General features: G+C 50.0%; 11 protein-coding genes across 11 annotated transcripts; 4 read left to right on the top strand and 7 right to left on the bottom strand.

The window, feature by feature from the left end:
* Positions 1–71: 71 nt before the first annotated feature.
* On the top strand, positions 72–2,247 carry CAP10 (capsule-associated protein CAP1). The gene has a single exon (XM_018270256.2). It carries the CDS (start codon positions 289–291, stop codon positions 2,104–2,106), a length of 1,818 nt encoding a protein of 605 aa, XP_018134831.2. The 5' UTR covers positions 72–288; the 3' UTR covers positions 2,107–2,247.
* A 697-nt stretch (positions 2,248–2,944) lies between these two features.
* Positions 2,945–3,666, bottom strand: VE01_00727 (uncharacterized protein; the record flags this gene model as incomplete). The annotated part of the gene is made up of 3 exons (XM_018270255.2): positions 2,945–3,412; positions 3,463–3,605; positions 3,660–3,666. 3 exons carry the CDS (start codon positions 3,664–3,666, stop codon positions 2,948–2,950), a joined length of 615 nt encoding a protein of 204 aa, XP_018134836.1. The 3' UTR covers positions 2,945–2,947.
* A 603-nt stretch (positions 3,667–4,269) lies between these two features.
* On the bottom strand, positions 4,270–6,533 carry VE01_00726 (uncharacterized protein). The gene is made up of 4 exons (XM_018270254.2): positions 5,784–6,533; positions 5,612–5,734; positions 5,307–5,562; positions 4,270–5,258 (listed from the first exon to the last, which is right to left on the bottom strand). The coding sequence occupies exons 1-4, from the start codon at positions 6,298–6,300 to the stop codon at positions 4,388–4,390; spliced, it is 1,767 nt and encodes a 588-aa protein (XP_018134835.2). The 5' UTR covers positions 6,301–6,533; the 3' UTR covers positions 4,270–4,387.
* Positions 6,534–6,749: 216 nt separating this feature from the next.
* Positions 6,750–8,148, bottom strand: VE01_00725 (uncharacterized protein). Its single transcript, XM_018270253.2, has one exon. The coding sequence runs from the start codon at positions 7,685–7,687 to the stop codon at positions 6,800–6,802; it is 888 nt and encodes a 295-aa protein (XP_018134834.1). The 5' UTR covers positions 7,688–8,148; the 3' UTR covers positions 6,750–6,799.
* A 352-nt stretch (positions 8,149–8,500) lies between these two features.
* On the bottom strand, positions 8,501–11,645 carry VE01_00724 (uncharacterized protein; the record flags this gene model as incomplete). The annotated part of the gene is made up of 7 exons (XM_018270252.1): positions 8,501–9,274; positions 9,515–9,847; positions 9,903–10,076; positions 10,127–10,235; positions 10,298–10,442; positions 11,295–11,422; positions 11,524–11,645. The coding sequence occupies 7 exons, from the start codon at positions 11,643–11,645 to the stop codon at positions 8,501–8,503; spliced, it is 1,785 nt and encodes a 594-aa protein (XP_018134833.1).
* A 1,043-nt stretch (positions 11,646–12,688) lies between these two features.
* On the bottom strand, positions 12,689–16,281 carry VE01_00723 (uncharacterized protein). Its single transcript, XM_018270251.2, has 2 exons — positions 14,433–16,281; positions 12,689–14,388 (listed from the first exon to the last, which is right to left on the bottom strand). The coding sequence occupies exons 1-2, from the start codon at positions 16,110–16,112 to the stop codon at positions 12,871–12,873; spliced, it is 3,198 nt and encodes a 1,065-aa protein (XP_018134850.1). The 5' UTR covers positions 16,113–16,281; the 3' UTR covers positions 12,689–12,870.
* Positions 16,282–16,454: 173 nt separating this feature from the next.
* On the top strand, positions 16,455–18,707 carry VE01_00722 (uncharacterized protein). Its single transcript, XM_018270250.2, has one exon. It carries the CDS (start codon positions 16,724–16,726, stop codon positions 18,413–18,415), a length of 1,692 nt encoding a protein of 563 aa, XP_018134839.1. The 5' UTR covers positions 16,455–16,723; the 3' UTR covers positions 18,416–18,707.
* Positions 18,584–19,687, bottom strand: VE01_00721 (uncharacterized protein). Its single transcript, XM_018270249.2, has 4 exons — positions 19,534–19,687; positions 19,456–19,481; positions 18,880–19,390; positions 18,584–18,832 (listed from the first exon to the last, which is right to left on the bottom strand). Exons 1-4 carry the CDS (start codon positions 19,579–19,581, stop codon positions 18,686–18,688), a joined length of 732 nt encoding a protein of 243 aa, XP_018134838.1. The 5' UTR covers positions 19,582–19,687; the 3' UTR covers positions 18,584–18,685.
* A 473-nt stretch (positions 19,688–20,160) lies between these two features.
* Positions 20,161–21,146, top strand: VE01_00720 (uncharacterized protein). The gene is made up of 3 exons (XM_018270248.2): positions 20,161–20,735; positions 20,784–20,855; positions 20,903–21,146. Exons 1-3 carry the CDS (start codon positions 20,332–20,334, stop codon positions 21,111–21,113), a joined length of 687 nt encoding a protein of 228 aa, XP_018134837.1. The 5' UTR covers positions 20,161–20,331; the 3' UTR covers positions 21,114–21,146.
* Positions 20,939–23,294, bottom strand: DBP8 (Putative RNA helicase). Its single transcript, XM_018270247.2, has 2 exons — positions 22,508–23,294; positions 20,939–22,462 (listed from the first exon to the last, which is right to left on the bottom strand). The coding sequence occupies exons 1-2, from the start codon at positions 23,017–23,019 to the stop codon at positions 21,403–21,405; spliced, it is 1,572 nt and encodes a 523-aa protein (XP_018134620.1). The 5' UTR covers positions 23,020–23,294; the 3' UTR covers positions 20,939–21,402.
* Positions 23,226–26,042, top strand: MKK1 (Protein kinase C signaling pathway involved MAPKK protein). The gene is made up of 4 exons (XM_018270246.2): positions 23,226–24,032; positions 24,080–24,877; positions 24,927–25,597; positions 25,653–26,042. Exons 1-4 carry the CDS (start codon positions 23,916–23,918, stop codon positions 25,783–25,785), a joined length of 1,719 nt encoding a protein of 572 aa, XP_018134621.2. The 5' UTR covers positions 23,226–23,915; the 3' UTR covers positions 25,786–26,042.
* The last annotated feature ends 1,103 nt before the right edge of the window (positions 26,043–27,145 follow it).

Raw genomic sequence — 27,145 nt, 5'->3', positions numbered from 1 at the left:
GTGGTTCATATAATTGCTGAGAGGACTTTGACTTTGCACGTGACCACGTGGCAGTTGCCCACAACGGCCAATGACATTCCGTATTTAGATAAGAGATAACGGAGGGCATGAATGCCTTTGTTTACTTTTCGAAATCCTGACATAAAATTACTATCGTCCACTTTGCGGAACGTCTAGTGAGCTGTCCGGCTGAAACAATAGTTCTTAAACAGCTTGAACTATCACCAGAGACCTGTCTGCCTTTATAACATTTATTTTGGGTCATAATTAAGGGACAGTTGCGAGTGGATGTCTCGCAAGATGCGACGAAGAACCCCGACAAGGATTGTGTGTCTTATACTTGCCTCTGTTCTCCTTACTACGACATTGGTTTTCTTGCGAGATGGCAAAGCCCCAGCTTCTATCCCAAAGATATTTTCTCCCCAAAGCTCCTCGCGAGATACGGAATACAAGTTAGCCACTCCAACGCCACCAACGCCTACAACTGGCTCTGGCGACCACCCCATACGAACTCTAATAGCCAACGCCAACGCCGACTTCGAAGCCCTCAAGGCCCGGCAATCAACCAGTCTCTCCCAAGTCATCGCCGAATACAAGCGCCGCTATGGCCTCTCCCCGCCCCCAAACTTTGACAAGTGGTACGCTTTCGCCAAAGCGCGCAAGGTCGTCCTCGTCGATGAGTTCGACACCATTCACGACCTCCTCCTCCCATTCCGGGGACTCCCACCCGCTGTCCTGCGCGCGCGCGTCACCGAAGCTCTTGGCCACGATAACATGCTCATTGCGCTGCAGATTCGGCAGGGGAATGTCACGCATACAGAGGGGGGCCAGAGTTGGGTGAGAGATGCACTAAAGGGGATGACGAAAGAATTCACACAGTACCTGCCAGATATGGATTTGGCATTCAATGTGCACGATGAGCCACGCGTGGCGGTGCCACATGATGACCTACAAAGACTTGTGGCGAATGGTAAGGAGAGCATAGAGACGGCGATGCTGAATGAGAAGCCACGGAACGCGTGGAGTTCGCATGCGGATTTAGTTAAGGGGATCAAGGAAGTGCCGACGTCACGGTTTAACTACTTTTCTCACCAGTCGACCTGGGCGCACTCGAAACTTTCGTGTCCACCTGATTCGCCATCGCGCTCTCTCCTGGAAGTGGGAGAAGTGCCAGACGTCAACAACAAGTCGATTACCACTCCGCTAGGTTTCATAACAAACCAGACGGCGTATAGCGATATCTGCAATTCCCCATCGTTCAGCAAAAACTACGGCTTATTTGCGAGCGCAAACAGCTTCAACGTTGCTCAGGATCTCATCCCTATATTCTCGCAGAGCAAGATATCCAGCTTCCAAGACATCATATACCCTTCCCCCTGGTACTGGTACGACATGGTGCCCTATAATGCCACGAAAGACATACCATGGGCCGAGAAACAAGAGACTCTGTACTGGCGCGGCGGGACTACCGGCGGCTACTCGCGCTTCGGAGCGTGGCGCCGCCATCATCGTCAGCGTTTCGTCCTTAAAGCAAATTCCAACGACCAAACCCCGATCCTCGCCAAGGAAGACAGCGCCACGGAGTGGACTGAAAAAAGCACTGCTGTGCAGGACCACAAAGACCTCTTCGACATCAAGTTCACTGAAGTCGGGCAATGTGATACAGGCGACTGCACCGCGCAGCGCGAGGCCTTCCACGTGCTCCCCAAGGTAGACCCGAACGATGCATGGCGCTCCCGTTACCTGCTCGACATGGACGGCAACGCTTTCAGCGGGCGCTTCTACAGCTTCCTGCAGAGTGGGAGTGCGGTGCTGAAGATGGGAATCTCGCGCGAGTGGCACGCGGAGTGGCTGCGCGAGTGGGTGCATTATGTGCCGCTGAGCTTGCATGGGAGGGACTGGGTTGAGGCGATGAGGTGGATTACGGATGGGGGTGCGGGAGGGGGAGCTGCGACAGAAGAGGGGAAGGCGCTTGCGATGAGGAGTACGGAGTGGGCGGGGAGGGCGCTGAGGAATGCGGATCTCGAGGTGTGGTTCTTTCGGCTGCTGCTTGAATATGGGAGGGTAGTGGATGATGCGAGGGAGAGCATTGGGTTTGCGGAGTAAAGAGTGGGATTGAATTGTGCGATTGGCGGCGTATTATTAACATTGCATTGCATTGGGTCTGCATTGAGCGATGATATAGATAGGAGTCTTGGGGGGGTATATATCCATTTGGTTTTCTATGAACTTCTTCCAATTATTGCCTACAACTATAGAATGAAATCCTGCTTCGTCTCCAAACAGTTCGTTATCGTCTTGTCTGTCCCAGACAACAAATTGCGCAATCCTCCACATGGATCGAGAGGGTACGCACTCAAAGGTCGCTGGGTTCGTTCTGGTCTCGTACACGGCGGTCCTTGCGGACCGGCGCGCATCCAGCTCGAAACTCTGCCAGAGGAAGGCGGAGCTGAGCGAGGCAGGAGACAGTGTTCGGGGAGGCAAGGAAAGGACAGGGGAGAAAGGGAGACATGCGCTTCAGTATTTAAGTCCAATTCTTACGTGTGGAATGGGTTTGGTATCTCCATGTTGGACATCAGAACCGGGAATCTGCCATTGTGAGGTTTGTGGAGTGGGAGAGAGCTTCGACGTTTGGAGATTTTTGTAGGTGGAGACGCGAGAATTAGATGCACGTGATATGGGTGGGATTAAGTGGGTCGAAGGGGAGTGCGAGGCTACAGTTATTATACCAACTCAGCTGTTGTTGTACAGTCACTCTCCAAACTTTTCGACGTCACAAATACTATGCTGATTATATCGTTGAGTGAAATGTCGTTGCTTGTCGCGCAATTATTATTGGGATTAGCTAAACAGTTATGCCCCGATTATTATATACAGCAAAATATAAGCAGGATATGTGGTTCGTTACTCTCGACATCCATCAAAACATATCCCCCCCTCCCCTCTCCTATTCCTCTTCGACGACTCCTCCTTCTTCCTGCTTCATGACATTCTCCCCCTCCTGCTTCACAACATTTTCTTTTTCCTGATTCACAACATATTCCCCTTCCTGCTTCACAACATGTTCTACTTCCTGCTTCGCAACATTCTCCCCCTCCTCCTTCGTCACGATATCGACCCCACTCCTCAACGTCCCTCCTCTGGAGCTGGAGAGATCAGCTGGGATACGACCAAGCTCAGTCAAAATATCGCGGTATGCCGCCTCCATCACTCGCTTCTCCTCCTTGGCTTCTTCATACTGTGCAGCTGCGGTGTCGACGGCTTTCTTTGCCGCGGCGATCCTTGCATTGGCGGCGGTGAATCGCTTCAAGTAGTTTTCTTTTTCAGCCAAAAGCTCCCCGCGTCGAAGTCTTTGGCCCGGAGATGGCCCCTCTGCTGCTGCTTCTTCTGCTGCCCTTCTCTCCTTTATGACCTATATATCCTTGTCAGATATGTCGTATGAATATAAAATTATACACTTACTTCGGCCCTAATATCGTCAACATACTTGTCTCCGTCTTTCCTTCGCATTTTGACTTCCAATCTCGACTTTTGGACACCGCCATACGAGGGTTGGGATGGCTCATGGTGGACGTGACGGGGGTTCTTATTGTGGTTCTTAGATCCTATCTGTGTGTTAATTTCAGAGATTCACATTAATCATTATTGATAATACTTACTGCCCATGGTGTCGTGCCCTCGAGAGAGTTTTGCGGCAGGTGATGCAGGTATGAAATGGAGGTTGCTGAGATTGAAGGCTTTTGTGGAATAAATGCTGGGGGAGTGAATGCTGAGGAATTGAGGTTGGAGGAGTGAAGGTTGGAGAAGAGAAGGTTGGAGGAGTTAAGGTCGAGGTAAAAGAGCGCGACTTGGCCGAAAACGAGGTGAGGTCTACCACCTCACCTCACTTCCTCGCAGCTACGAGGCGACCAAATAAGCGAATCACTTCTGTGTTGAGTTACAAGTTTTTGCCCAACTCTCTCCAGTTGTTTTTTCTAGAGGATTGCATTTGTGCTATGCTTCCTGTACAGGTTCACATTTGTTTGTTTGTAAGTAGCAAATGATAGGCATAGTAATAAAGAGAAAACTGTAAGTAAGCTGTGTGCTGTTTACAGATACTATCACTTGCATTTTATAGGAGCTATTTTTCATGATGTACATACCCTGGGTTGGCTCAGAGGTTTGAGAGACAGGATAACTACCTCAGAGGTTTGACAAACTAGACAACTGCCAAGTATGCACTCACATGCCATCGCCCTAGGTGCCAATTCTGTATATATATAAATTAAACTGCACTCTCTTTAATGTATAGCCTATATTCCAAAATGCCGAGAATGATACTACAACCCCTTTACAACCACCTCTCTCTAATGGCAGATGAAATATTCAGCAGCTTTGACATACGACACTACTCGCGGACATCAAACTCGACACGAAGTGATGGGACTTTCACACCAACAACCTTACCGTGCTCTTTAACAAATACAATCCGATCAAGCGCCTCGCCACCATACACTAGCAACCCAGGTGTCTGGAACGTACCACAGGCACCAGCGACGAGATATGTCGAGGGCAGTTTTCCGGGAGCCTCATTTCCGGATACTATGTCGAACTGCAGGCGCCACTCCTCTTCTACCTGTGTCTTTGTCTGCTCCTTGCCATTAACGCATTCAGTCACGCGGATGCTGCGAGACACGCCTGCGGGATAGAGGCGCAGAGTCTCTGAAAGCCCGCCAAGGGGGACTGGTTGTGAGGCCCAGAGACTCTTGATTGCCCCTACAATATTGGAGCCGTTTCTTGTGAGGTTTGAGAGAATCAGACCTGGTCCATTGTCCATTGTGGTTATAATGGCTGATTCGTGCTCTTTGCTGGAGGTGAAGTTGCCTACATATTCCTGTGCTTCGGAACGTGTAGCCTTTTCGGCGGCTGGCAGAAGGATGGCAATTAGAGTGTCTGCTAAGTTTGTTGCGGCCTCGGAGAAACCACCAGCGGTGAGAATAGTGAAGCCAAGTCCATATTGGTCGATGATGCCCATATAAGCTTCATAGCCCATTGCACTGCCGCGCTTGGAATATACATCGACTGTGTGTGGATGATCTGGGGTAAGGATATTACTTCGATAAATCTCCCAGGGCATGCCCACTAGGGTATTGAGTTGCGGGGTCGTTGACAGCGGCTTTAGCCATGTGTTAACTTCTGTCTGGGAGAGAATCTTATGCGTCAGAATAGACCTGATAAATTGAGACATGTCGTTGGTTGTGGAGTAGAGACCGCCGCCACTATTTAAATAATTAGCTATAAATTACATATCTGAGGAGCATACTCACGGAACGTTGTCTCCGTAATCGCTTCCCCATGAGTTTTCAATAGGGGGTATCGCAGCTTTCTTATCATTTCCGGGAGATGCACCCGTGCCAGGTAGATGCAATGGTTTGATGACCTGCTCGCCTAAGTATTGGGTGAAATTCTTTCCAGTGGCAGCTTCCATGGCATATGATAAAAGAACAAAGGATATTGATGAGTACGCAGGACGAAGGCCGGGTGTTGTGACAGGAGCTGTATCCCTCAGGCCAGCAAGAAGTTCTACAACGACGGTTAGCGCTCGGCGTTTAAAACTGGCTTGAAAACTAACGCTTCTTGTTGCATCCCTTGCTCATGCCCAATACGCCACACTGTGGAAAATCGTCATCTGAGAGCTTCGGGAATCCCAGCTGTTCGAAATCCGGCACTGTATATGACATTTCAGGGTATCCATCTTGGTCGGATTAGTTGTGCCAGTATAGGGTGAATAACGCGAAACATACAGAACCCTTGGATGCCACCAAGATGTGCGCCCAAAGCCCGGAGGCTAATGTCCTTCCAGTTGATTAGAGAATCGTTGCTGATCAATTCTGGCAGGTATTTCGTGATAGGATCGTCGAGGTTGAGGCCGGATTTCAGCAAAAGAAGATCGGTGAAGACCTTAGAGATGGACCCAATCAGATACTGGGTGTCCCCGTCGACGTTCTTGGTTCCTTTCACGTTGTTTGCTCCTCTGTGGTGGTACTGCCACGCTGGGTTCCCATGTCTATCATCAAGGGTTGTGATTGAAATCGAAAAGGAGGTGTTCTCAACTGAGAACCCAGCCTCAATTTTGTCATTAATGACAGAGTCTAGAATATGAGATAATTGTGTCCCAGCGGCCTTGAACTCCGCCTGGCTGGCGAGAGTCATTGGGCGGGGAAGTAGAGGTCCATCAGGGGGACAGCTGTGATCTGCAACTGAGGACCTGGCAAAATAAATAAATGAGGCAACAATGCCCAAAATCCTTGTCAAAAACATATTGAAGGATTGTATCAAACAGGTACAGAATTACTGTGTGACATGCGTCTTAGGAACAGCAACTCACCGTTATATAGACTCTTGTCGGTCGCTGTGGGAAGCCAGGAGATCGGCTGCGCCACGGGCAGTGATGCCATCGACGGCGACCTTGAAAGCCACATTCGGAAAGGACTTGCACTCCCGCAGAACTTAAAGCAGACAGCGCCGATTGTTTACCAGTTCAGTAACGTTCGTCTCGGCGAGTTGATGTCAAAGGGCGACGTACTCGTTTTGATAGCTTAATTGGGGCTAGTTTCATTTTCGCCGATCCGCGTATTCGGTGCGAACGGGTCTTGGTCTACATATGGAGATGGGCGGCGAAAGTTTCCGCCGCCTTACTCTACTTTGTGTTGTGCCTGTGCAGGCGCAGGCCTGGACCCCAGAACGGGCTGAAGTATTATTTATATTAACTCGAGTTGATATGAAACTAATATTACAAATATTCTCCCTCACTCATCTCCTACTGCTTTGAAAACTTGCTGCTCTCCTTTAGCCAAGTGCCAAAATTCTGCAACGCCGGTTCCTCTTTCCTCAATGCTGGAATATCTGCACCATATCCATCCGTCTTGAACCACTTAAACATGGTTCCCAACTCTTTCATCGCGAATTTGAGGCCTGCGCCTACGAAGCCAAAGGATTCTGGCATATCATACCCCATCGTCTCTTTGAAGACCTTCTTCCCCTGCTCTACTGTCAATTCGTCGCCTGCCAGGGAAATTGCTTTCCCCTTATATTCGGGATTCGAAAGAGCTTTCGCAGCAAAAATTCCGATGTCGTGAACGGAGATCAGTTGCAGGGGTTTGTCGCCAACTCCTCTCCACATACTGGCAAAAGATCTTCCAATAAAATCCGGGGTCAAGTTGTCCATAAAACACACAGGTCTTAGGATCGTGAATGCCATCTTCGACCCATTTCCACTCTTTTCTTTCAAATATTCCTCGATTCGATGTTTTGATGCGAAGTGCTCGATGTTGGTAGGGTTCTTCTCGCTCGTCCCAGGTCCACCGCGATCCACGGAGGTGAAGACGAAATGGTCGACTCCGTTCTTGATAGACTCGTCAATTAGCGGCTTAGCTTGTTGTTCCTCAGCTCCAGCTTTGCCTGGGATGGTCAGGGAGAAAACAGAGTGGATAGGTGAGTGAGCTTTGAAGATTGAGGCCGGGGAGGAAGAGTCTCCTTCAACAACAGTGACGTTGGGCTTTGAGGCCAGGGATTGAGCGCCCTTTGACGAGGCATTGCGCGTCAGGGCAAGGATTTGGAAAGATGAACCGCTTGACAAGAGGGCATCGATAACAGCTCCGCCTTGCTTGCCCGTTGCGCCAGTAATGAGAACCTTTCGAGCTGCCATTGTTGCTCTGAGATGGATGACGTAGTTATGTGTTGGTTGGAAAGTATATCAGTCTTGTTGAGTTGATGTCTATTAGAGGCTCATGAATATATATTACCTGCTACAAGGAGGACTTTCTTATATATATATATGATATGTTTATAGCGGTGCACTATTATGTCGATGAGTAAGTGCATAGGTAATCGTAGAGAAATGATTAACAATGACGCAATGGGGTAAACTAATAAATTCCATCGTCGCTCATTGGTTCAACTTCAACATAAATAATAACAATCCGTTGCATATTTTCCAATTCTGTGCAATCCAATACCCAAACGGTACTGGGTAGTTAGAGGTCTCTGTGGCGTCTCAGTAGAATTATATCGAGTATTACAAATATGCCGATCCTCGGACATCTACTCAAGGCCGAGGAGAGCATTGGTGTGTATATTGCTCAGTCAGACAAAAGTTTAGAAGTGACGTGCGTCGTTGCTCGGAAAATAAACTACACCGAAGTCCGACGGTATTGGCTATTTAGGGTATTGCTCTGTAAGCATATTATCGGGTTTAGCTGCCGCCAAACTCAATTTAGCGGGGCCGTACTTGTCTAAAATTCCGAGATTAAGGATTAGGTATTACCAATTACTTTAGTCCCAATAGCAACTCTGGTCACAATCGCTTCATTAGGTGAAGAACAGGGATCACTTGGAAATTATTAGGCCCCCAAGGCTGCGTGAGCTGCTGTGGAGAATGCTGCTCCATATCAGTCTTCGGTATTCTCCACAACCACAGCAAAGATCGGAACTTGGTTTAATAATTCTCTCCCTAGATTTCCTACAATATCGGCACCAACCCATATGGAATAATTTGAACCTCGCCAATCAGACCGTAATGTTGCAGTCCAAATCCCAGTTTCGCTGTAGCATCCCAACTTGATGCCACACCACCACCAGCCGTTTGAAGGTTATTCCATATTGGCTTCAGTGAAGTTTTCAACGTGGATGAAACCTTGAACTCCAGCACGTTCTCCCCTTTCTTAAGGTACGATTTGATATGAGTGGTTGGGTTTGTGATGTCAAATGCAGGTAGGCGCTTGCCATTCAGTGTTCCCACAATTCCGTCCGAGACTGGTGGAAGGATGAGATACGCCCCTCCCGTGGAGTAAAGTAATGAGGGGCTCCATTCGAAAGTGGTCCTATAAAATCCAATGCCAGAGACATCTGGAAACCCAAGATCCTTCCATGACTTCAATGAAGGCCCATCGATGGGAACAGTCAGATTTTCCTTTCTGGCATCGAGGTCCAGATTATACAAGTTGTCGGGGGGTCCCCAATGCTCAATTACCAGACTCCAGTCGTTAAGAGTATATGCTGGCTGCACGCCCGTTGTTCCGAAGGTCTGGGGTAATCCAAAGGACGTCGAAACGGTCGACAAAGACGTAGAGTATGCAACTTTTGCTTGTATCAGCGATCCTAGCAACTGAACATTGAAGCCTAACACAGAGTCGGAGCTAGTGGTAGCATGCCTCAGCAGCTGCGTCTTTTTGGTAAATTTGACAATGCGAGTCTCGTGTGTTTTTTCAGTGCAGATGGTAGCATCGTAGACCCACTGGTTGCGGTATATTCGAAAATTAGCTCTTCTTCGCCTGTCCATGCATTGAGAAAATATGGAGTTCCAGTGGTCGCGAAAGTGAGGCTTTCTGTAGAGTCTGCGCCGTCATTGTAGATCCAGACATAAATATCACCTGACGAAGTCTCTCGCCATCTTGGATACCAAGACCCATTCGATTAGACCTGCACTCTAGGGGCGATGCCAATGGATTTTATGCTGGCGGCGAGCCCTTCCAACGGAACCTGGTGTACATTGGTACGGCTTAATAGGCCCTGAAAGGTTGTCTTGGCCTTGGAAACTGCAACTTGATTTGTACTGCGCGTCAAGCGTCTGTATTGGGTTTGTCTCAATGAATCCTTTGGAGTCAACCAAACTCGTCACATCTGTTAACGAGGCGTTGGATATGGTATAGGCAGGATACGATTTTCCCCATCCGAACGCGCCATGGAAATCGGCGGGGTGAGTCCCAACATTGGTCACCGCAAATGTGACCGTACCGATGAACTCCCCTTTGCCCCATCCGGGTACGGTGCCATTGAAATTTCCAATATTGGTAGTGCCGTAGTAATTCTGGGACACATCAGTACTCGCGCACGTATGCATATAATGGAGCGTCTCATCTCACCAATTGCCAGGACAAACCCGGGTTGCCCTTTTCCGCTGGCACACAGCCATTGGCACTGTGTGTATAGTCGAACAAGATGCCAGCGTCGCGATGGGCTTCTAAGGCAACCTTGACAATTTTGGAATAACCTGGTGCACCATATCCGTAGATATCCCAGTTGCTTGGAGTGACGGACTAAGAACGGTATACGCTTCCATCTTTCCATTGTGTTATTGTCAACTGACTGTGGGTAGACCAAAATAATTCAACAGCTCCGTCCCATCAGCGCCACGCTTGGCAAGTTGGGCAATGTCGTCTGAGAAGCCTGCCGGATCAATGCTCGCATCTGGAAGCCTAAAACAATGCATCAGAATACAGAACTGCGTAGAATAATAGGAGAAAAGATAATCATTTACCAATATCTGAATTTTGGCTTAATTGCAACTCCAGGGGAAGCAAATGAACCATCTGCATGGCCAGTTGACACTCTAGGCACAATTCCAGCCAACCCCGTAGCGCAAGCCGACAGACCGCAGATTAAAATGGAAGCCCGCATGATTCCTAAAGGGATGGTTAAAGAAGTTTCCCAACTCCATCAATCATCTAAGAGGAGACTTTACATATAAAATTTAAGTTAAAATCAGATCAGCCTTCTTAATTGCTGACATAATTTGCACGTTATTATACCATCGCTGTGCATCTCGCATGTTATTACCCCGACATGCTCATCATCGCCCAATGAGGATGGCACCCCACAATACAAACTGGACTGCAATGGTGTTTGGATGAAGAGGTCTACAAGAATTTTAAAATTGATGTAATCACAGCTATCACAGCTACGAGAGCCTCTATCGGGAGACGCACTCCGGCAGTGTGTATCTAAAAAGCTTTAAGATACCGAACGGGGAACGTACGTGCTTGGACATTGCGGGGTACCCATTGTGGCTTCGCTGTTCGATGGAAAGTCCATGTGGGGAATGTGGGGAATGATGGCTCTCTTTGACGTGTGAAAGCCATAGCGCAGACGCCTCCTATTTGTGCTTTATATTGTGGATATGCTTGGACTAAGTTTCCAATTTAAAGGGAAATTCCACCAGTTGTTACAATCTACTACTACGAGGGTCTGGCTAAGATGGTCAGGGTACTCGTAGTCGTAGTCGTACTCGCATTCATACTCACTTGCGAACTGGGTGCAAACACAAACAAATGTACTAAGTGGCCCAATTGCACTCATTTTCTGAAGATTGCTTATGGCTGGTGACGAAGAGCGGTTAAATATTTCCCTCTAAAGTCTAATCCTCACAAGCCTAACACACTTAATACGACGACCGTTAGAACCCGCTGTGTCCAAATTCACACATGGATGACTATCATCTGCCCATCTTCCTATCCAATCGCCTGTACAATATCCACCTTCTTTGGTCTTGCCACTGAAGAAGTCCCATGGCCCAGCAGCAAAGTAGACGGAATGACTACCATCGTTCATTGTAACGTCGCCGAGAAAGGCTGAATGATGCTCATAACTGCCGGTTCCTGGGGCACTATTACGAGAGAGAAAGCAGGAGTTAGTAGGCGTTTCGTTTGTATAAGTGGTAGGTCATAGATGAAAGGGGATATATGGGTTTAGGCGTATAAGACTTACCAGTTTGGACTTGTTAACTCGTTAGCTTTAGGGAGGGCAGCGCGAGGAGCCATTGTTGAGGCAGAGGCCCCCGTGGCGGCGCCGATAGCGACGATGGCAGTGAGAATGAAGCTGGTATGCATGGTGTTTATTGGGAGTAGTTGTCTGATATTGCGGGATGTAGCTGATAAGATCTTAATGGTCGGAAACTTTTGTTTTGTAGAAACTATATCTGAGGATCTTTTTGAATGATGATGGATGAGGTTGACTTTTCTTTGGACTTAAAGACCTATATATACCCATTTGCTTAGAGGTACGTCAGGGAGAGCATATCGGCAGGCCGAGCAGGACAGTTGGCCGAGCACGAAGGTACTACGAGCTAAGGAGAAGCTGTCAAGTGTTACACAGGTGATCCTCCTCGATAATGCAGGCCCAGCCTTATGCGTATATTTACACACATTCTGTAAAACCTTTTGTCGTCTAACAGAGTGAGATTTACTTGAAAGCATGCCTGTGTGGTAAATACTTCATCTGACAGAGTGTAATTTGAAAACAAAAAAACGGTTTATAATACAATAACATAATCCGTTGTTACACCAAAAGTTGTTACACCAAAAGTTGTTACTGTTCAACCTGACCTAAGTCTGAGCAAGTGAATTAGCAGATTCAAAGTCGAAGGAATCCTCGCACCGCATATGGAAGGAATGCTTGCATATTGAAGGAATATGAAACCTTTGCACAGTCAATCTCACCTATGTCACCTGGACCACCTAGATCACCCATGGCCATTCAAAGTCGTGCTGCACCAAGTCAATTGTGTCTCAGTATGAGACGTGCATCTGCATTGTCGAGATAATTCCCACCACATAATTGAGGTGGCTCGTAATTGCCTCAAATACTTGAGACACAGACACTCGCCCCTTTTGCCTGGTGTCACCGACTGAAGTAACAAGCAAGTGAAAACATCAGATCGGCGGATTAGTAGTCGAGCGGGTGGCCAGCAGCAAATTCCTACTGTTGTATGTTATTGTTATGTTTTTGACTTTTGTATGACTAGTTGCGGAAGGACGGTGGTGCTGGGGGCGATTCGCGGGGTTGTCGAAATTGCCTTAGGTATTCATGTGTTGTCTGATTATTAAATCACTCATAAACTTTTCAAAGGCAGTGTACTTCCAAGTCCAAACCACTCTCCCAAAGTTTTATCGAATAGCCTCATTGAATAGTTAATACATTATTATATACTAGTTAGACCCGTCTTTCATCCCTGGTATTCTCTGCCAGTAACCTTCCAATCGCCGACGCCTCTATCCCATTCCACCCCAAATTACTCCACATTACTGGACTCAGACAACTCCCATTACTCGCTCATCAGCTCAGTTCTTCCAACTCTGAGACAGGAATCCTATCTCGCAGCCATGCGAGCACCGCCTCCGTCCCCTTCTCCAGAATAGTATGCTTCGGCACCCTGAACCTATTCCCTGACACTTCCAACCTCTGCAGCGACTCAACAAGGCCCAGCCGTGCGTCTAGCCTTTCTAATTCATTGCTTCCGACGTCCAATATCCGTAATCCCGTCACGTTCTGTGCACTCACCTCACGGATCGTGTTGTTGCTCGCCAGCACAGCCGTCAGCAATGGGAACGCCCCTCGAAGGAACGGAAGCGTTGTAAGGCGGTTGAAGCTGACATCTAACTTCTCAAGACGTGGTGCAGAGAGCAAGCGCAGAATTGGAGAGAGCGAACTGAACGTGTTGGAGCTGAGATTCAACTCCTTCAACGCCGGTAGCTCTATTTCGTCTTTCATAAAGGTGTCACTGGTGAGTGAATTGTGTGACATGTTTAGTGTAGTCAGGGTAAGACCGAAGAACGCAATGCTTGTTGGGATCTCAGTAAAACTGTTGTGATGCAGCTCCATCGTCTTGATTTTGTTTTCGCTCGCAATCTGTGCAGCGACGAGCGGGTTTAGCGAGTATGACTGAGAGTACGAGCGGTCTAGAATTCCCAAGGATGTGTTTATCGACCACTCGCTTGCGGAGGGCGATCGTGGAAGTGTAGGTGTGCTTGGTGCATCCAGGTATTCGGTTCCAGTGTCCGAGTCGTCGTCTCTAGCAATTGCAGCCCCAAATCCGTTGTTCTGAATTTCAATGATGGTCTCCGGCTCTGGCTCGGGCTCTGGTTCTAACCTTCCCTTGAGTACCTTTTTCAAATCTGCGGTATTCATGCCGCTGAACTTCTTCTCCCGAAGAGGGTTACCACTAACCAACAGCGTATCCAACGAATCCATCAGTGCAATATTGTCATCAAGTATACGCAAGTCGTTCCCCTGCAAATCAGCAGTCTTCAAGATTGGAAGACTGACAAATCCTTCGGGGAGTGCGGAAATCGAATTGTCCGAAGCAGACAGCGTGAGAAGCGATACCCAGGTCGACATGTTCGGCAGATGAGTCAAGCGATTGGCAGATACAGTTAGAAGCTGCAACGAAGGGAGAGACAGCGAGCCAGAGGAGATAGCCTTGATGGAGTTTCCAGATATGTCGAGGGTGCGGAGCTTAGGAAATTCAGCAGCATTTGATTGTATCAAGGTGCCGCAAAGCTTGTTGTTTGCCGCAGTAAGTTCTGTCAGGGGCAGGCGTTGAAAGGCGTTAAATGGCAGGGATGTGAAGGTGTTCTCCGAAAGGTTGAGGACTCGAAGGCGGACGAGGTCGCCGAATCCCGCAGGTAGAGACGACAGTTGATTGTTGTGTAGATCCAGAACTTCAAGATTCACGAGGCTAAGCAGGCCACTGCTTGCCTCGGAACACAGTAAATTGTTGGCGATCTTCAAGTCTCGTAGGCTTGGAATTTGCGAGATGATTTCAAAGCAGTCGTTTTGCAACTTGTTATTTGACTAATAACGTTAGATTTATCACTTAAATCACATGGATCACTTACAAGGTTAAGTGTAGTTAGCATCTCAAGTCGTCGAAGGCCTCTGGGAATTGAAATAAGAGTATTGCCATGCAAATCCAACGTCTCGAGGCCTCCAAACTGATTACCGCGAGCATCGTCATCGTCTGCCGAGTCCCTTGGATCTATATCAGGAAATATATCATCTCCAATAGTCTCGAGCTCGTTGTCGGCAGCAACAAAGCGAGTCAGGTCAACGCTTTCAGCCCATGAACTGGCATGGCCATTGATGTTCTCAAGATTGTACATATTCATTACCTCATCAGGTATCTCCTTCAGTCCCATAGCAGCGATGTTAAGACGGCCATCTGTGCGAGCACCATCAATGCGCTTGCGGAGGAGACCTTTGCTTGGGTCCTGAGTATTCTGGTTGAAAGGATCCTCAAGACCAAAATCAAACGTGCCAGATGGGATCACAGGGGCCTCTTCTGCAAACCCTTCAGGCTGTGCGACAGGCGCAGTCTTGGTCATCACTGCCCTCTTCGCTGCCTTCGCTTTCGCAATCTGCTCTCTAAGAGCTATAGATGACTTCTTGGGGGTCGTCTCCTTGTTTTGAGTGCTTCCAACAGTAGTTACAGATTCTTTTGACGCATGCGACGTTGTGGAGGCACTAGTAGATGAAGCGTTTGAAAACGTAGGCGATACTTTCTTCATGCCAAAACTTGCCCTGGGAGACCCCACGTTAGGAAGTTCCGATAGGGCAGGCTTACTGAACGATCCAATCGATGCTCGAGGGCGTACGGTCCTTAGGGCCTTCGACTCTGCCGCCCTGATAGGCTCAAAGGGCTGTTCATCGAAGAGACTAGTCACTGACGCCCGTGGGCGTACAGCCCTTCCAACGGTTTTGCTTCCTGATTTAACCGCAAGGGCTGGTGTAGGTGCCTTGTATGGAGTGATTGGATTGGGTGACCCAGGAGTCTTCGATGATGCTGCAAGGCGAAGAGAGGAAACACTCTTGGGGGTTTTTAGCGTTTGAATTGATTGCCGTTTAACTGGAGTATGCAAACTAGGCTTGAATGTATTCGTCGAAGCACGAAAGTCGATCGGCACTGCCTGGCTACTATACTCCGCGCTTGAACCGGGCCTCGATGCCGTCTGTCGAGATGGCGGCCTCATCTTCCCATCATTCTCATAGCTCGAGCCTGGTCTGGATCCATTGGTGGATCGCGAAGGTGAGCGCATTGGGCTTTCCGGATTAAAGAAACTTGACTTTCGCCTGTTGACGACTGGAGATGGCGGTATTTGCGCGAGCGTCTCTTGAACTCTCTCGGACAAGGAAGGTCGTGGTTTCCTACTCCTTGGATCGGCTTGAGAAGGATCTTCGGAAATTTCGGTTTGGGCGGTGGAGGCCAGGGCTGGTTCATAGCGCGACTGCAGTTCCTTGAAGGAACTATTGCTAGGTTTTGACCGCAAAACTGGCGCCTTCTGGGTACGAACGCCTGCGTCGACATCTCGATCATTGGCGGCGTTTGTTGCCTGCGTGGAAGCTAACACATCTCTCGATTGCTTGGGGCGTAGCCTGGCAACTGGTATAGTATTTGTAGATGATCTTAAAGAGCTTCGCGATGTCGACTGACGCAGCGATTGTGACGGGAGTGGAAGCCTCGACGGGCGTGGTATGGATGAGCGCGTCGACGCGACTGGCGAATTGTTTACGTCCCCCATTTCGTATGATACTTCTTGTCTGCGTTAAAGCTCAAAGCATAAGCATCGTTTGCGGCGTTGGGCCTTGTTTGAAACGAAGGATAATATCCATGAAACAAAGAACAAAAATTGTCAGCTTTTCCAGTAGGGCTGAAGGGTCAATAGGGGTCATATAGGAGGTGAATCTCTCCCTACCCATGTCACTTTTTTGAAAATCCAAGGGTCTGGGGATCTTCGGGAGAGACAGTCAGGTGACTTCGGTAGTCTGTGTGTATTTGGGTTGTCAAGAGCAACGGTCCGCATTTTAGCGTGGGGCACTAGTGTAATAGTCCAACCTCTTTGATTATCGACCATAGCCATTCTGATTGTTCCCGTCGCAAACGGCACAAACCATCGATGTGAAGCAATCGCCACTCTATATAACATACCTCACAGTCGCTTGCTAGTTGAGAACACTCATATTGTTGTCGCAGCAGCGAGGCGACATACACCTATCTACCAGCTACGTGCTAGACCACCGAACTGTTATCCTGTCGCCTGTCTTCGTTTCACAATCAGCTTGGTCTACGACTACGACGGCGACCTTCACACGCATTCCACTCATACTACCCTCGCACTAGCCACTCCTCACCATGAATGAATCAATTCAATTCGAGGATGCGGCGAAAATTGAGGTTCCGACTACCCCTCAACCCCACCATGCGACGCTGCCATCGGACTCAGATATCGCAAAAGCTACCACCGGATCACCAACGACTTCTATGCTAGTCGCCAACCCAAGCTCACCTCCGACCTCTTTCAATGCAAGCAGTGTACCGGTGCCTGCCCCGAGCGTTGAGCGACCAAAGTATAGCTCTCCGCCTCCTCAATCCTCCATTACGCCTCCTCCGTCATCACAACCTCCAAAGCGTCGATCGCCAAGCTCTACCTTTGACCGCGATACGACTCCAACTCATGCCATATTCTCTTCACCACCGCCAACTGTCTCGTATGACAGTAAACGAGGGGCCGGCAGGCCATTGCCTATCCCAGCGAGCCATGTAGCCAATGCATCTGTTACCGAACTGCGTGATTCGCTTGAGGCGGCGCTCAATGAGAACTCAAGGCTAGATGGGGAGGTCCACGAAGCCCGTATGGCGGCTGCGCATTATAAATTGCAGCATAGTCTTCTAGTAATTGAGACAGAGGAGGCAACAAAGCGCATGGAGGTAGAGCACGAGATGACTAGACGCGAAGTGGAGATTCTGCAGGCTACTGAGTTGGCTCGCCGAGAAGCATCATCTCAGCCCCCAGAGCAGCCTTCAGCCAACGCTCGATATATTGCCGAGATGAAGGCATACTGTGAATCCATGGAAAAGGAGAACGCGCTCATTAACCGACGACTCAACCGCGCCAAGGCAATCATCGCAGAGAAGGAAGAGGATATCAGCGACCTTTTGTCCGAAAATCACCGCTACGTTGGACGCATCCGCGAGAACCGCGAGCATATGCGCCTTCTCAGGTCACCAGGGGGTCTCTATGCGCCTGCCACCACACCACGGACTCAATCGCAAAACTTCCCAACTACCCCACAATACACTCGGCCTACGCCAAAACACACCCCGCACTCGATCCATCAGCACGACAGCCAAGACTCCTTCGCGACTCTCCTACTTGCCGACCGCGTTCTTAACGACCAAAACTCCGCACCTTCAACACCGACCAGCACACGTTTTACGCACAAGGGTAATAGCCACGTGAAGCATAGCAGAAACGTGCAATCCCTATCATCTCTCCCTTCAACGCCCGTGCGAAACTTGAATCAATCGCAGCACCTCCTTCCTTCGGTCCAATTCGTCCCCCAGTCTGAGCCGCGTTACCGCACAAACCAAGATTTCTTCTCGCCTGCGCAGCCCCCACGCACGGCGCTCCCCCATGGCCGCACTGAAAAGCGCCGAAAGAGTCGCGACTCAACTATCTCAGCTTCGGATGCCGAAGAGCTAGCATCTTATGGCCACCCACAACCGCATCCGTCGCAGGAGACTAGACATAGCGATGACACGGAAGAACAAGAGAGCGATGATGTCCAGGAGAGCCAGGCAAGTGCTGCTGCGTCAGCTATGCTGCGCCGCGACCCGAGGGAGAGCTTTGAGGTTGCTGCGAGCCCAGGGTTGAATGAGGCGACAGAAAAGGGGGCACTGTTACAGGCGAAGATTTTTGGAAGCGTGACGAAGGGTGCGAGTGTGCCGAAGAGGAAGAGGTTGCCCGATGATGAGGAGGTGAGAGCTAAGAAGTTAAGGATGGCGGCGGGAGAAGGAGTCGGGTTGGGGATTTATGGGGCATAAATCTCGGGTTGTTATGAGCAAATGTATCGCTATGCGGAGTATGGGCTTCAATGGTTGAATGAATGGTTTACGATCTATGGATGAAGGTAGGGGAACGGAGGCATGGATTATTGTTTTTTGGTTGTTTGGGTTGCAAGTATCAATATTGCCTAGGATGTGTATGTTAGAGGCTTGCTTTATATTATTAGCCACTCTGAGCTTGCATTGTATGTTTCAAAACTGGCTCTTGCAAGCAATGAAACGGGCATTCAGCAATTAATTCTATCATGATTATAAAACATTATCATCTTTCAATATAGTCCAGCCTGATCCCTCCACAGCCGTCGAGTTGTCCAAGGCAAAGAGTCTCTGACAAGGTAGCTCCCCACTCCCGATGCGGACCACCCGTTTCCACCCTTCTGTGGCTTTCGATGCCTCCTACAACAAGTCAGAAAATCAACTGACAATTCTAACAGAAAACTTACCTCGTAGTGCCACCTCTCGACAGTTATGCCACCTGCAGCATCTCTCAATATACCCTGTATCCAGTCTCCCACCCTTATAACCATCCCCTTCGCGCTATTCCCCGTTTCAGTATAAACCAGCGTCACCGCTATCATATTCCCAGCCGCATCCTTCGCCGGCGCAAAATCCTCCCAAACTTCCTCATACGGCGTCAGTTCCCCAGTCTTGGGGTACTCCATGACCCCCTTCTCCCACGTCAGACCGTCATGCTGGTCGTACATGAACCCATCATCTTCATACCCGTCCGGCTTCTGGCTGTCGACCCAGTGCGTCCATGTGCCGTGCGCTGGCGTCACTAGTCGTGGTCCATCCCATTTAGCGGGCGTGCCTTTGGATTGCCCTGCGAATCCCCATTCTAGTCTGTCTAGTGCAGGTACGTCGTCGGCGTTGGGTAATCCGTCCTCAGGGTTCTCGGGGAGGTATACCCTGAGGTCGACGTAACGTCTGGGACCAGTCGTCAAGACGAGAGTACTACCCCGGAGATGAGCAGGGTGTCTTCAAGATGGGACCTCAAATATTGGAGACGAGGCTCATACCTAGTATCCTCGAAGGCCGCATCGTCCTACATAAAGTCTTAGCTAGGGTCACGCGCGTGGGCAGTTTCCAGGACATACTCCCCACCGGATAGACTTTCGTATTGAGATTGAGGGCTCGTTTGCCATCGTGAGTATTGTTTATGAGGATTCGCGCGAGCTGCAACGGCATATACAATTTGATAGATAGTGGAGTTGGCCATCAAAGGTAAATGAGGGGTCGTTGTGGACTCGGTACCTGCTTATCGGTATCAATACCAAGCATTATGCGGGGTAGCCCCAGATGCATGATGACACGCCTTATTGAAAGGCTTGGAAGCCAGCTTCTTATGTTGCTCTCGTTTTACAGCTCTAAATAGTTTAGTCGGCCTTGATATTATGAATTAATTATTTTATCTCTTTAGGATTTAGTCTCAGGTCTGTGTGGTTAACGAATTTCGCTCTGAGCGATTTATTGTCAACAAGCGGCTTTATAATAAATTTGCGATGTAATTAATTCGACAACGAAAAATCCCAAAGATCTGTTTCGCGGACCAAAACAAGCACTACACCATAATTTCGCCGCGAATTAAAACGCACACTTCTTGTATATCGCAATTGCCGTTGAATCCTACCACTAGCTTTGCGGCATGTAGATTAAGCATATTTAAGCGGACCCGGGGATCTAAATTGTGTTTTGCGGGGTTGGAACCGTTTCAACATGGGTTCGACCAATCTTACCTGATGGAAGTCTGACATCCTAAAGCTTGAGAATTTCCGTCCCGGGAAAATCATTTCCATGTTTCATCTGACTGAATTATTATTTTTATTATAAAATAGAGACGTCTTCCGCTGAAATGCCGATCTACACCACGCCCCTTCAGTTTCTCAATCACCATCATGGTCTACATCGGAACTACTCTTGTAGCATTGCTTGCTGCAACTGCAAATGCCGCTTCTCTCATAAGACGTGACACCTGGGGCGGCGCTCTGTCTCTAGGCCCATCAAAGTCAACTATTATCCATGCCGTTACAACTCTAACTCCTGGTGCCGCACCCCCAGTTCAGAACGGAGTGCTATTCCTCTGGCCAGGAATGTCCAACGGCACAGGCGACCTGGTACAAACCACTCTTGAATCATGGCCGGATAACTCCTGGTGTGGAGCAAAGACAGGACAGTGGTGCGTACGTGCTAGTGTGTTTGGGTGGTTTGGTCAGCTGGATGGGACCGCGGGAGTAGTTTCTGGGTCGGATCAGGTTAAGATTGAGTATAAGCTTGAATCCAACCAGCAAACTTGGACTCAGTATGTATTTCTATCGGTGAAGGTGCAGTATTTAACTAACTTATACAGAACTGTCACAAATGCTGTGACTGGTGCATTATTGAGCACCTACGCTTATGATTCTGGGCCATTTATGAGAGGGTTCGTTTCATTCCCCAAATCCACAGCTCTTTCTAATAGTTAAATAGCTACGGAACTGGAACCGAATGCAATGATGGCTGCTCGGGGACAATTGCCCCTCAGACGTACAAAAACACAGTCATCACATTGGCGGAAGCTGATCCGACCTTTGGTAATACTCTGGGCGTGTCTGGCGGCACTACCTATACTGGCTTTGCTTCTTCTGAAGGGGGGAAAGTTTGGACTATCGCCACTATTTCGATTCCGGCAATGACATAAATCGAGTCCGTGAATAAAGAACGATCATTTGGGGTTTACCAATCTCTCCTGTCTACGCGTCTCGTGATGTCATGACCAGATATCCATGTGGGTGGCACGAGTGCTAAAGGAATATTATAACATTGCTTCAATGAGCAACCCGTTTTTAGCGCCCAGACCTCATGGGGGACACAAATGTACAAAAGCTTCCTTGCTTCATGTCATGTACTGTCAGCACCCACACACAGTGATTGCCACCTGATGATGCGTGATGCGGTGTGGATATCCAGAATTCAAATCAACCAGCCTATCACGCTAGCCTACGCATTCCCGTTTTCCTCTTCCCTCCAACCTCCCTGCCCTCCTCAATCTCCACCCAAGCCTCTCTCCTCTTCTCTCCCACAATCTTCAATGCATCCTTCAGCACCCTCGTCTCGAGATTAACCCCCTCTTCCTCCCATGCCTCCATATCCCTCCCAACCCTCTCCTCAATCGCCTTGATCAGCCCCACATCCCTCTGTCCCACCAACGTAACAGCCTGACCCTTCCTTCCCGCACGCGCCGTACGTCCAACGCGGTGAATATAATCATCCGCATCACGCGGCACATCGTAATTAACCACTAGTCCAACCTCCGGGATATCAAGACCTCTAGCCGCCACATCCGTCGCGACCAGGATCCTCGCCGCGCTAGCACGGAATCTTGCAAGGTTGTCCGTGCGCTGTCGCTGCGGCAGCTTCGAATGTAGCGCCGTGACGCGGTGCGCGAGCAGACGCAGTAAATGCGTGAGGTAATCCGCCGTGACGGTGCGGTTGCAGAAGATGATGACGGACTTATTGACATTCGCCTCTGTGAGGAGGAGCATGTGTAGGTAGTGCTCACGGTGCGTGACGGGGACGCTTAGGTGCGTCTGCTGCAGGCTGGCAGGCAGCGCGAGTGGGTTCGCGGCGTCGATCTCGCAGATGAAGAGGGGGAGCTTGCCGGGTGCACGCGGGAGGTCCTTGAGCGCGCGTACTTCGGGGGTGACAGTTGCGGTGAAAAGGAGGGTTTGGCGATCGCTTGCGGGGGGGAGGGCGGAGAGGCACTCGGACACGGCGGGGAGCATGGAGCCAGCGTTTCCCGAGGCGAGAAGTCGATCCGCTTCATCGAGAACGACGACCTTGACGCGGCGTAGACCAATAATTGTGTCTTCTCCTGAAGTTCGAATGTGGTCTGCGAGCCGGCCTGGAGTAGCAATTACGATGTGCGGGCGGGCGGAGAGCGCGAGGGCTTGGGGGCGCATGTCTACGCCGCCGGTTATGAGGATTGGTTTTAGGGATTGGGGCGATGATATCGCCTTGACCTGTTCGTAAATCTGGAGAGCAAGTTCCCTGTCTTGTTAGTTGAAGCCAAGAGCAAATAAGGGGGAGACAAACCTCGTTGGTGTGAGAATTAAGGCGTAAATCCCGATTGGGTCTTCAGCCCATTTTTGTAGTATAGGTGCAGTAAATGCAACAGTTTTTCCTGAACCGGTTCTACTCCCTCCGATGCAATCTCTGCCATTTAAAATCTCTGGTATACATCCTTTCTGAATCCCAGTTGGTCGGCGGATCGCCATTGAACCTAACGAGTTGACCAGCCATGGCTTAAGTCCAAGAGAGTCGAACGTAGTATTTTGATCGACGGGAGCAGCGAGAATTGGGAGAGGAGCAGCTTTGCTAGCAACTGAAGCCGGTTTGCCGGATTTTATGCGGGATGGCACTGCGACTGTAGACAACAGAACTTCTTCCTCTCCATCGCTGTCTACAGGAGCCACACGGCGTCGTTTCCTCGAGCTTGTGCTATCCAAAGAATCCGAATCTTCAGAATGATCGCTCAAGCTTTCTAATACGTCCCCCTCAACACTGGCATCACTTTCATGCACGTCCGTGACAGCTTTGGCCCCCATATTTGTGTGTTTCGGGGTGTTTGAGAGATATATGGTCTTATTCGTCGGATTATTCGCTGGTGGAAAAGCTGGGTCCAAAATTTGGAATGCGGCGCTTAGGCCGGCGCCTATGATAACGCCGATAGGACAAGCTTTAGTTTAGTGGTGGGTTGGTGTGCCAGGGGTATCGTACACGCACAGCATTTTGTCCTGCAACGAGTTTCGGATGCAAAAGGGATCGAATCTCGATTTATTGTGATACGACCTCATACCTGCGAACAAACCCTTAAATTTTGTAATTTCAAATATTAACCTAGGACTTCGTTGGTCGACTGTTTCAGCAAATATCCAACATCAGCCAAAATCACGTGCGCCGGTAACCCCTCAATTGATAGGCGCCCTTATTGGCCCTGACAGCAGCCCTCCCGCTCACGGACGCCGCTCGTTCTCCAGTCTTACTTCAGCTCTACGCGCGGCTCGATTTGACGCTATTCAAGACAACAAGCGTCCTTCGGGGTAGTCTCTGATTCATACCCGTTGCGATACCCCTTTTGCGGACCAATACCACGTCGATACCCTGTCACAGAGCCCCTCCAACCAACACATAAGCCGCCATCCTCAAAGTGCTGGCGATCCCTACACTCTCGCTGCCCAATCCACACCTCGACACAAGAGACGACAACAGCTTCTCACGACTACCCACGATCGTTACCAATATCGATATCCGCAAACTAAATCACTTTAGCCTGTACAAACTTGTCCCAGCTCGAAATATTTGGTAGCTTAGCTAAGACAACAACTGCGGCTTTGAGCGACATCTCCAGCACTGAGCACATTTCTTAGACGATATCCAAGACCAACAGAAGCTCAAACAATACTTTATTTGTGCGACTTACAAACATTTCAATACATACCTCATGCAGGACCAAATGCCAACGGCAGGGACGGCTCCCCAAGTCTCATCCCCATCGCCTGCTCATTACCAGCCAGCTCTTTCTCAGTTGCCGGCCTCACTATCAATATCTCGACCAAATGTTTGTCTTTCCCCCTTTTCCATTTCGGCACACGCTGACAGTCGCAGTATCCTTCTATCAGTCCCCAACAGTCGCATCAGGAAGCTCCATACATGTCTGCTCCAGCTCCACTTCTCCGTCCTCCGATCCCCGGCTCCCGCAATACCACCGGTCGACCTCCTCGACTAGGCCTCGCCATCCCTCCGTCACCCAATGCACGCCCTGTGAACTCTATGCCCGACCTCTCCTCGCTCTCTCTCAAAACCCCAGCTCTTTCCCTCCAAACCTCGTCACCACAACCGCCCACTGCTCGACCCACTGGCCGCCCTGGTCTCCCTAAATTGCAGCTCGCTACCCCAAAGGGAAGCTTGCAGACACAGTCCTACGATGTCTCATTAAAGAATGGTCGGCCCAGCGCAATACAAGGGGCTTCGGCGAGCGGTGGGTCAGAGAGCAGTGCTGCACATTCCAGGTCTGGAAGCTTCGGGCCGCTTGACGGCAAGGCGAGCGGACCGACGAGCGCTGGGAGCCAGTACTCTGCACTGAGCTTCGCGAGCCAGTATGGGATGCTCAACCAGCCGAAGGGGACGCCCGACCCAGCGTCAGCAGCAGGGTCGTCGTATTCTAATGCTAGTGAGGGCGGGGTTGGGATGGAGAGGGACGGGAGCATGGGTGGGCTGCCTGAGTATGACCAGGCAACTTTGGAGAGGGCAAGGACACTCGATGTGGAGAGTTTAGAGGATGAGGGGTGGCGTATTGCCCATATGGAGAAGAGGGTTATTGAGCTGGGCAGTTTGGGAGAGGGAGCTGGTGGCGCTGTAACGCGATGTATTCTGAAGGGTGGCAAGACGGTCTTTGCATTGAAGGTATGTTTTTTTGATAAGATCTTCACAGAAGTTAAGCTAACACGAACAGATCATCACAACCAACCCCGACCCCGATGTCAAGAAGCAGATCCTCCGCGAGCTCTCATTCAACAAAGAATGTGCCTCCCAACACATCTGCGCCTACTACGGCGCCTTCGTCGAGCCCTCCACAGCCACCATATGCATCGCCATGGAATTCTGCGAGGGCGGGTCCCTCGACTCCATCTACCGCGAGATGCGGCGCCTGGGCGGCCGCACCGGCGAAAAAGTGCTCGGCAAGATCGCCGAGGGCGTCCTGAACGGGCTCACCTACCTCCACGGCAAGAAGATCATCCACCGCGACATCAAGCCCAGCAACATCCTCCTCTGCCGCAACGGCATGGTGAAGCTGTGCGACTTCGGCGTCAGCGGCGAGTTCGGCACCAAGGGCGTCGCGGACACATTCATCGGGACGTCGTATTACATGGCGCCCGAGCGCATCACGGGGCAGAGCTACACGATCACAAGCGATGTGTGGAGTACGGGCGTGACGCTGTTGGAGGTCGCGCAGCATAGGTTCCCGTTCCCGGCGGATGCGCCGGAGGGGGCGGAGATGCAGCCGAGGGCGGGGCCGATCGATTTGCTGACGTATATTGTTAGTCAGGCGATTCCGAAGTTGAGGGATGAGCCGGCGAGGGGGATTGAGTGGAGTGATAATATGAAGTATTTCATTGAGTGCTGGTATGTACCCCCTTTGTTGTCACGGAATCACAAGAGATACTAATGAGAACTGTAGCCTTGAGAAGGATCCCAATCGCCGCGCGAGCCCTTGGCGCATGCTGGAGCACCCGTGGATGATCGACATGAAGAGCAAGAGGGTGAATATGGGCCACTTCCTCGCCACAGTGTGGGGCTGGGGCGAGAAGTAGGTAGAGGTTGGACAAGACAGCACAGCACGCACAGTTGACGGGGATGGGCGAGGTGGGAATGAGGGACAACGCGCAGGCACGGAGTTCACAGGGCGTGGGGGAACGCTTTTTAACGATTTTTACGAGATGAATGGATGGATGGATGGAGGGAGGAGGAGATGGGGCATAATGAGAACAACTTTTTTGTTGAAACACATCTACGGTCGTGTTACCGGAATGGGGGGCATGGGATATATAAAAATGAACCATTATCAGCAGCACTCTTTTGGCGCCGTTTTAACCGCTCGTTTTCATCCGCGAGAAGGCCGGTGGGTGGTGATCTACATAGAGCGTATGTGTGTGCAGTTCATACCCCATCGCGTTTACTGTATGGCTCTGAAGGTATGTATGCGGCAGTGACGGCGGTTACGATAGCTGATCCCCTCGAAAAAACGAGTGTCTACTGCACACAACGTGGGACTCAAATCGATCTCCCTCCCCACCACCACAGCGTCACCGCCCTTGGCTTGCGTAACCCCCCTCCACTCACCCATCCATCCATCCAAGCACAACCACAACTCCACTCCAGTAGGCGCAGCAACCCCAACCCGTCCCATCTTTTTCCACCACATTCTCCCAATTCCGTCATATCGCAAAACAAGCGCTTATCGTGAGAGAAAGAAATTCTCTTCTTCATCAGGAACGAGTGCATTTTCCCAACGAGTCAGAACACGCGTTTATTTTGGGGGGTTAGCACGTGACGTGGTTTATTTTTGTTCTTTGTGGGTTAACACGTGACTGGGGTTACTTGTGTTTTTTTTGTGGGTGGAAGGGTCAGGGATCGCCAATCGGGTGGTTGGGGTTCCTTGCGTGTGCCGGTTTTTGGACTGGGTGTGGGACCCACTCGGGGGGTTTAAGCCCGTATGGTACCAGAGGAGAGGATGTTTGGGGGTCTAGATTCTCTGGATTTGGTTTTCTGGTGCGTTTGTTTGGTTGTTTGGGCAACCTATGCCTATGGGGGTTGGGAGGAGTGAGACAGCTCGGGTGTGTTGAAACAAAAAGGGGGCTTTGTGGTGGGAAATGTCTTATATGACGGATAGATATTGGATATGTATTTTACTGAGTATTTTATTATTTTATTGCCATTAATTATTTGATGGCAACTGTAGGTAACGTTGTCATTCAGCATATACCCGTATAATACCCATATAGCCATACGAGGGCACACGACGACGGAAGAACCGAGGAAGGGACGAATATGACGTCACGGGACACACCAAGCACTATGAGCCAATCGAGTCAGGGCCACGGCGAGGCCAGGGCGCGCGGCCACCGCCGATTTTGTAGGGAACGCGCAAACCCCACCGCGGAAACATGGGAG

The sequence above is a fragment of the Pseudogymnoascus verrucosus genome, assembly GCF_001662655.1.
Source record: "Pseudogymnoascus verrucosus strain UAMH 10579 unplaced genomic scaffold scaffold_2, whole genome shotgun sequence".
NCBI lineage: Eukaryota > Fungi > Ascomycota > Leotiomycetes > Thelebolales > Thelebolaceae > Pseudogymnoascus > Pseudogymnoascus verrucosus.
Note: the sequence above shows the minus strand (reverse complement) of the source record. Positions and strands in the feature narration are given on the sequence as shown.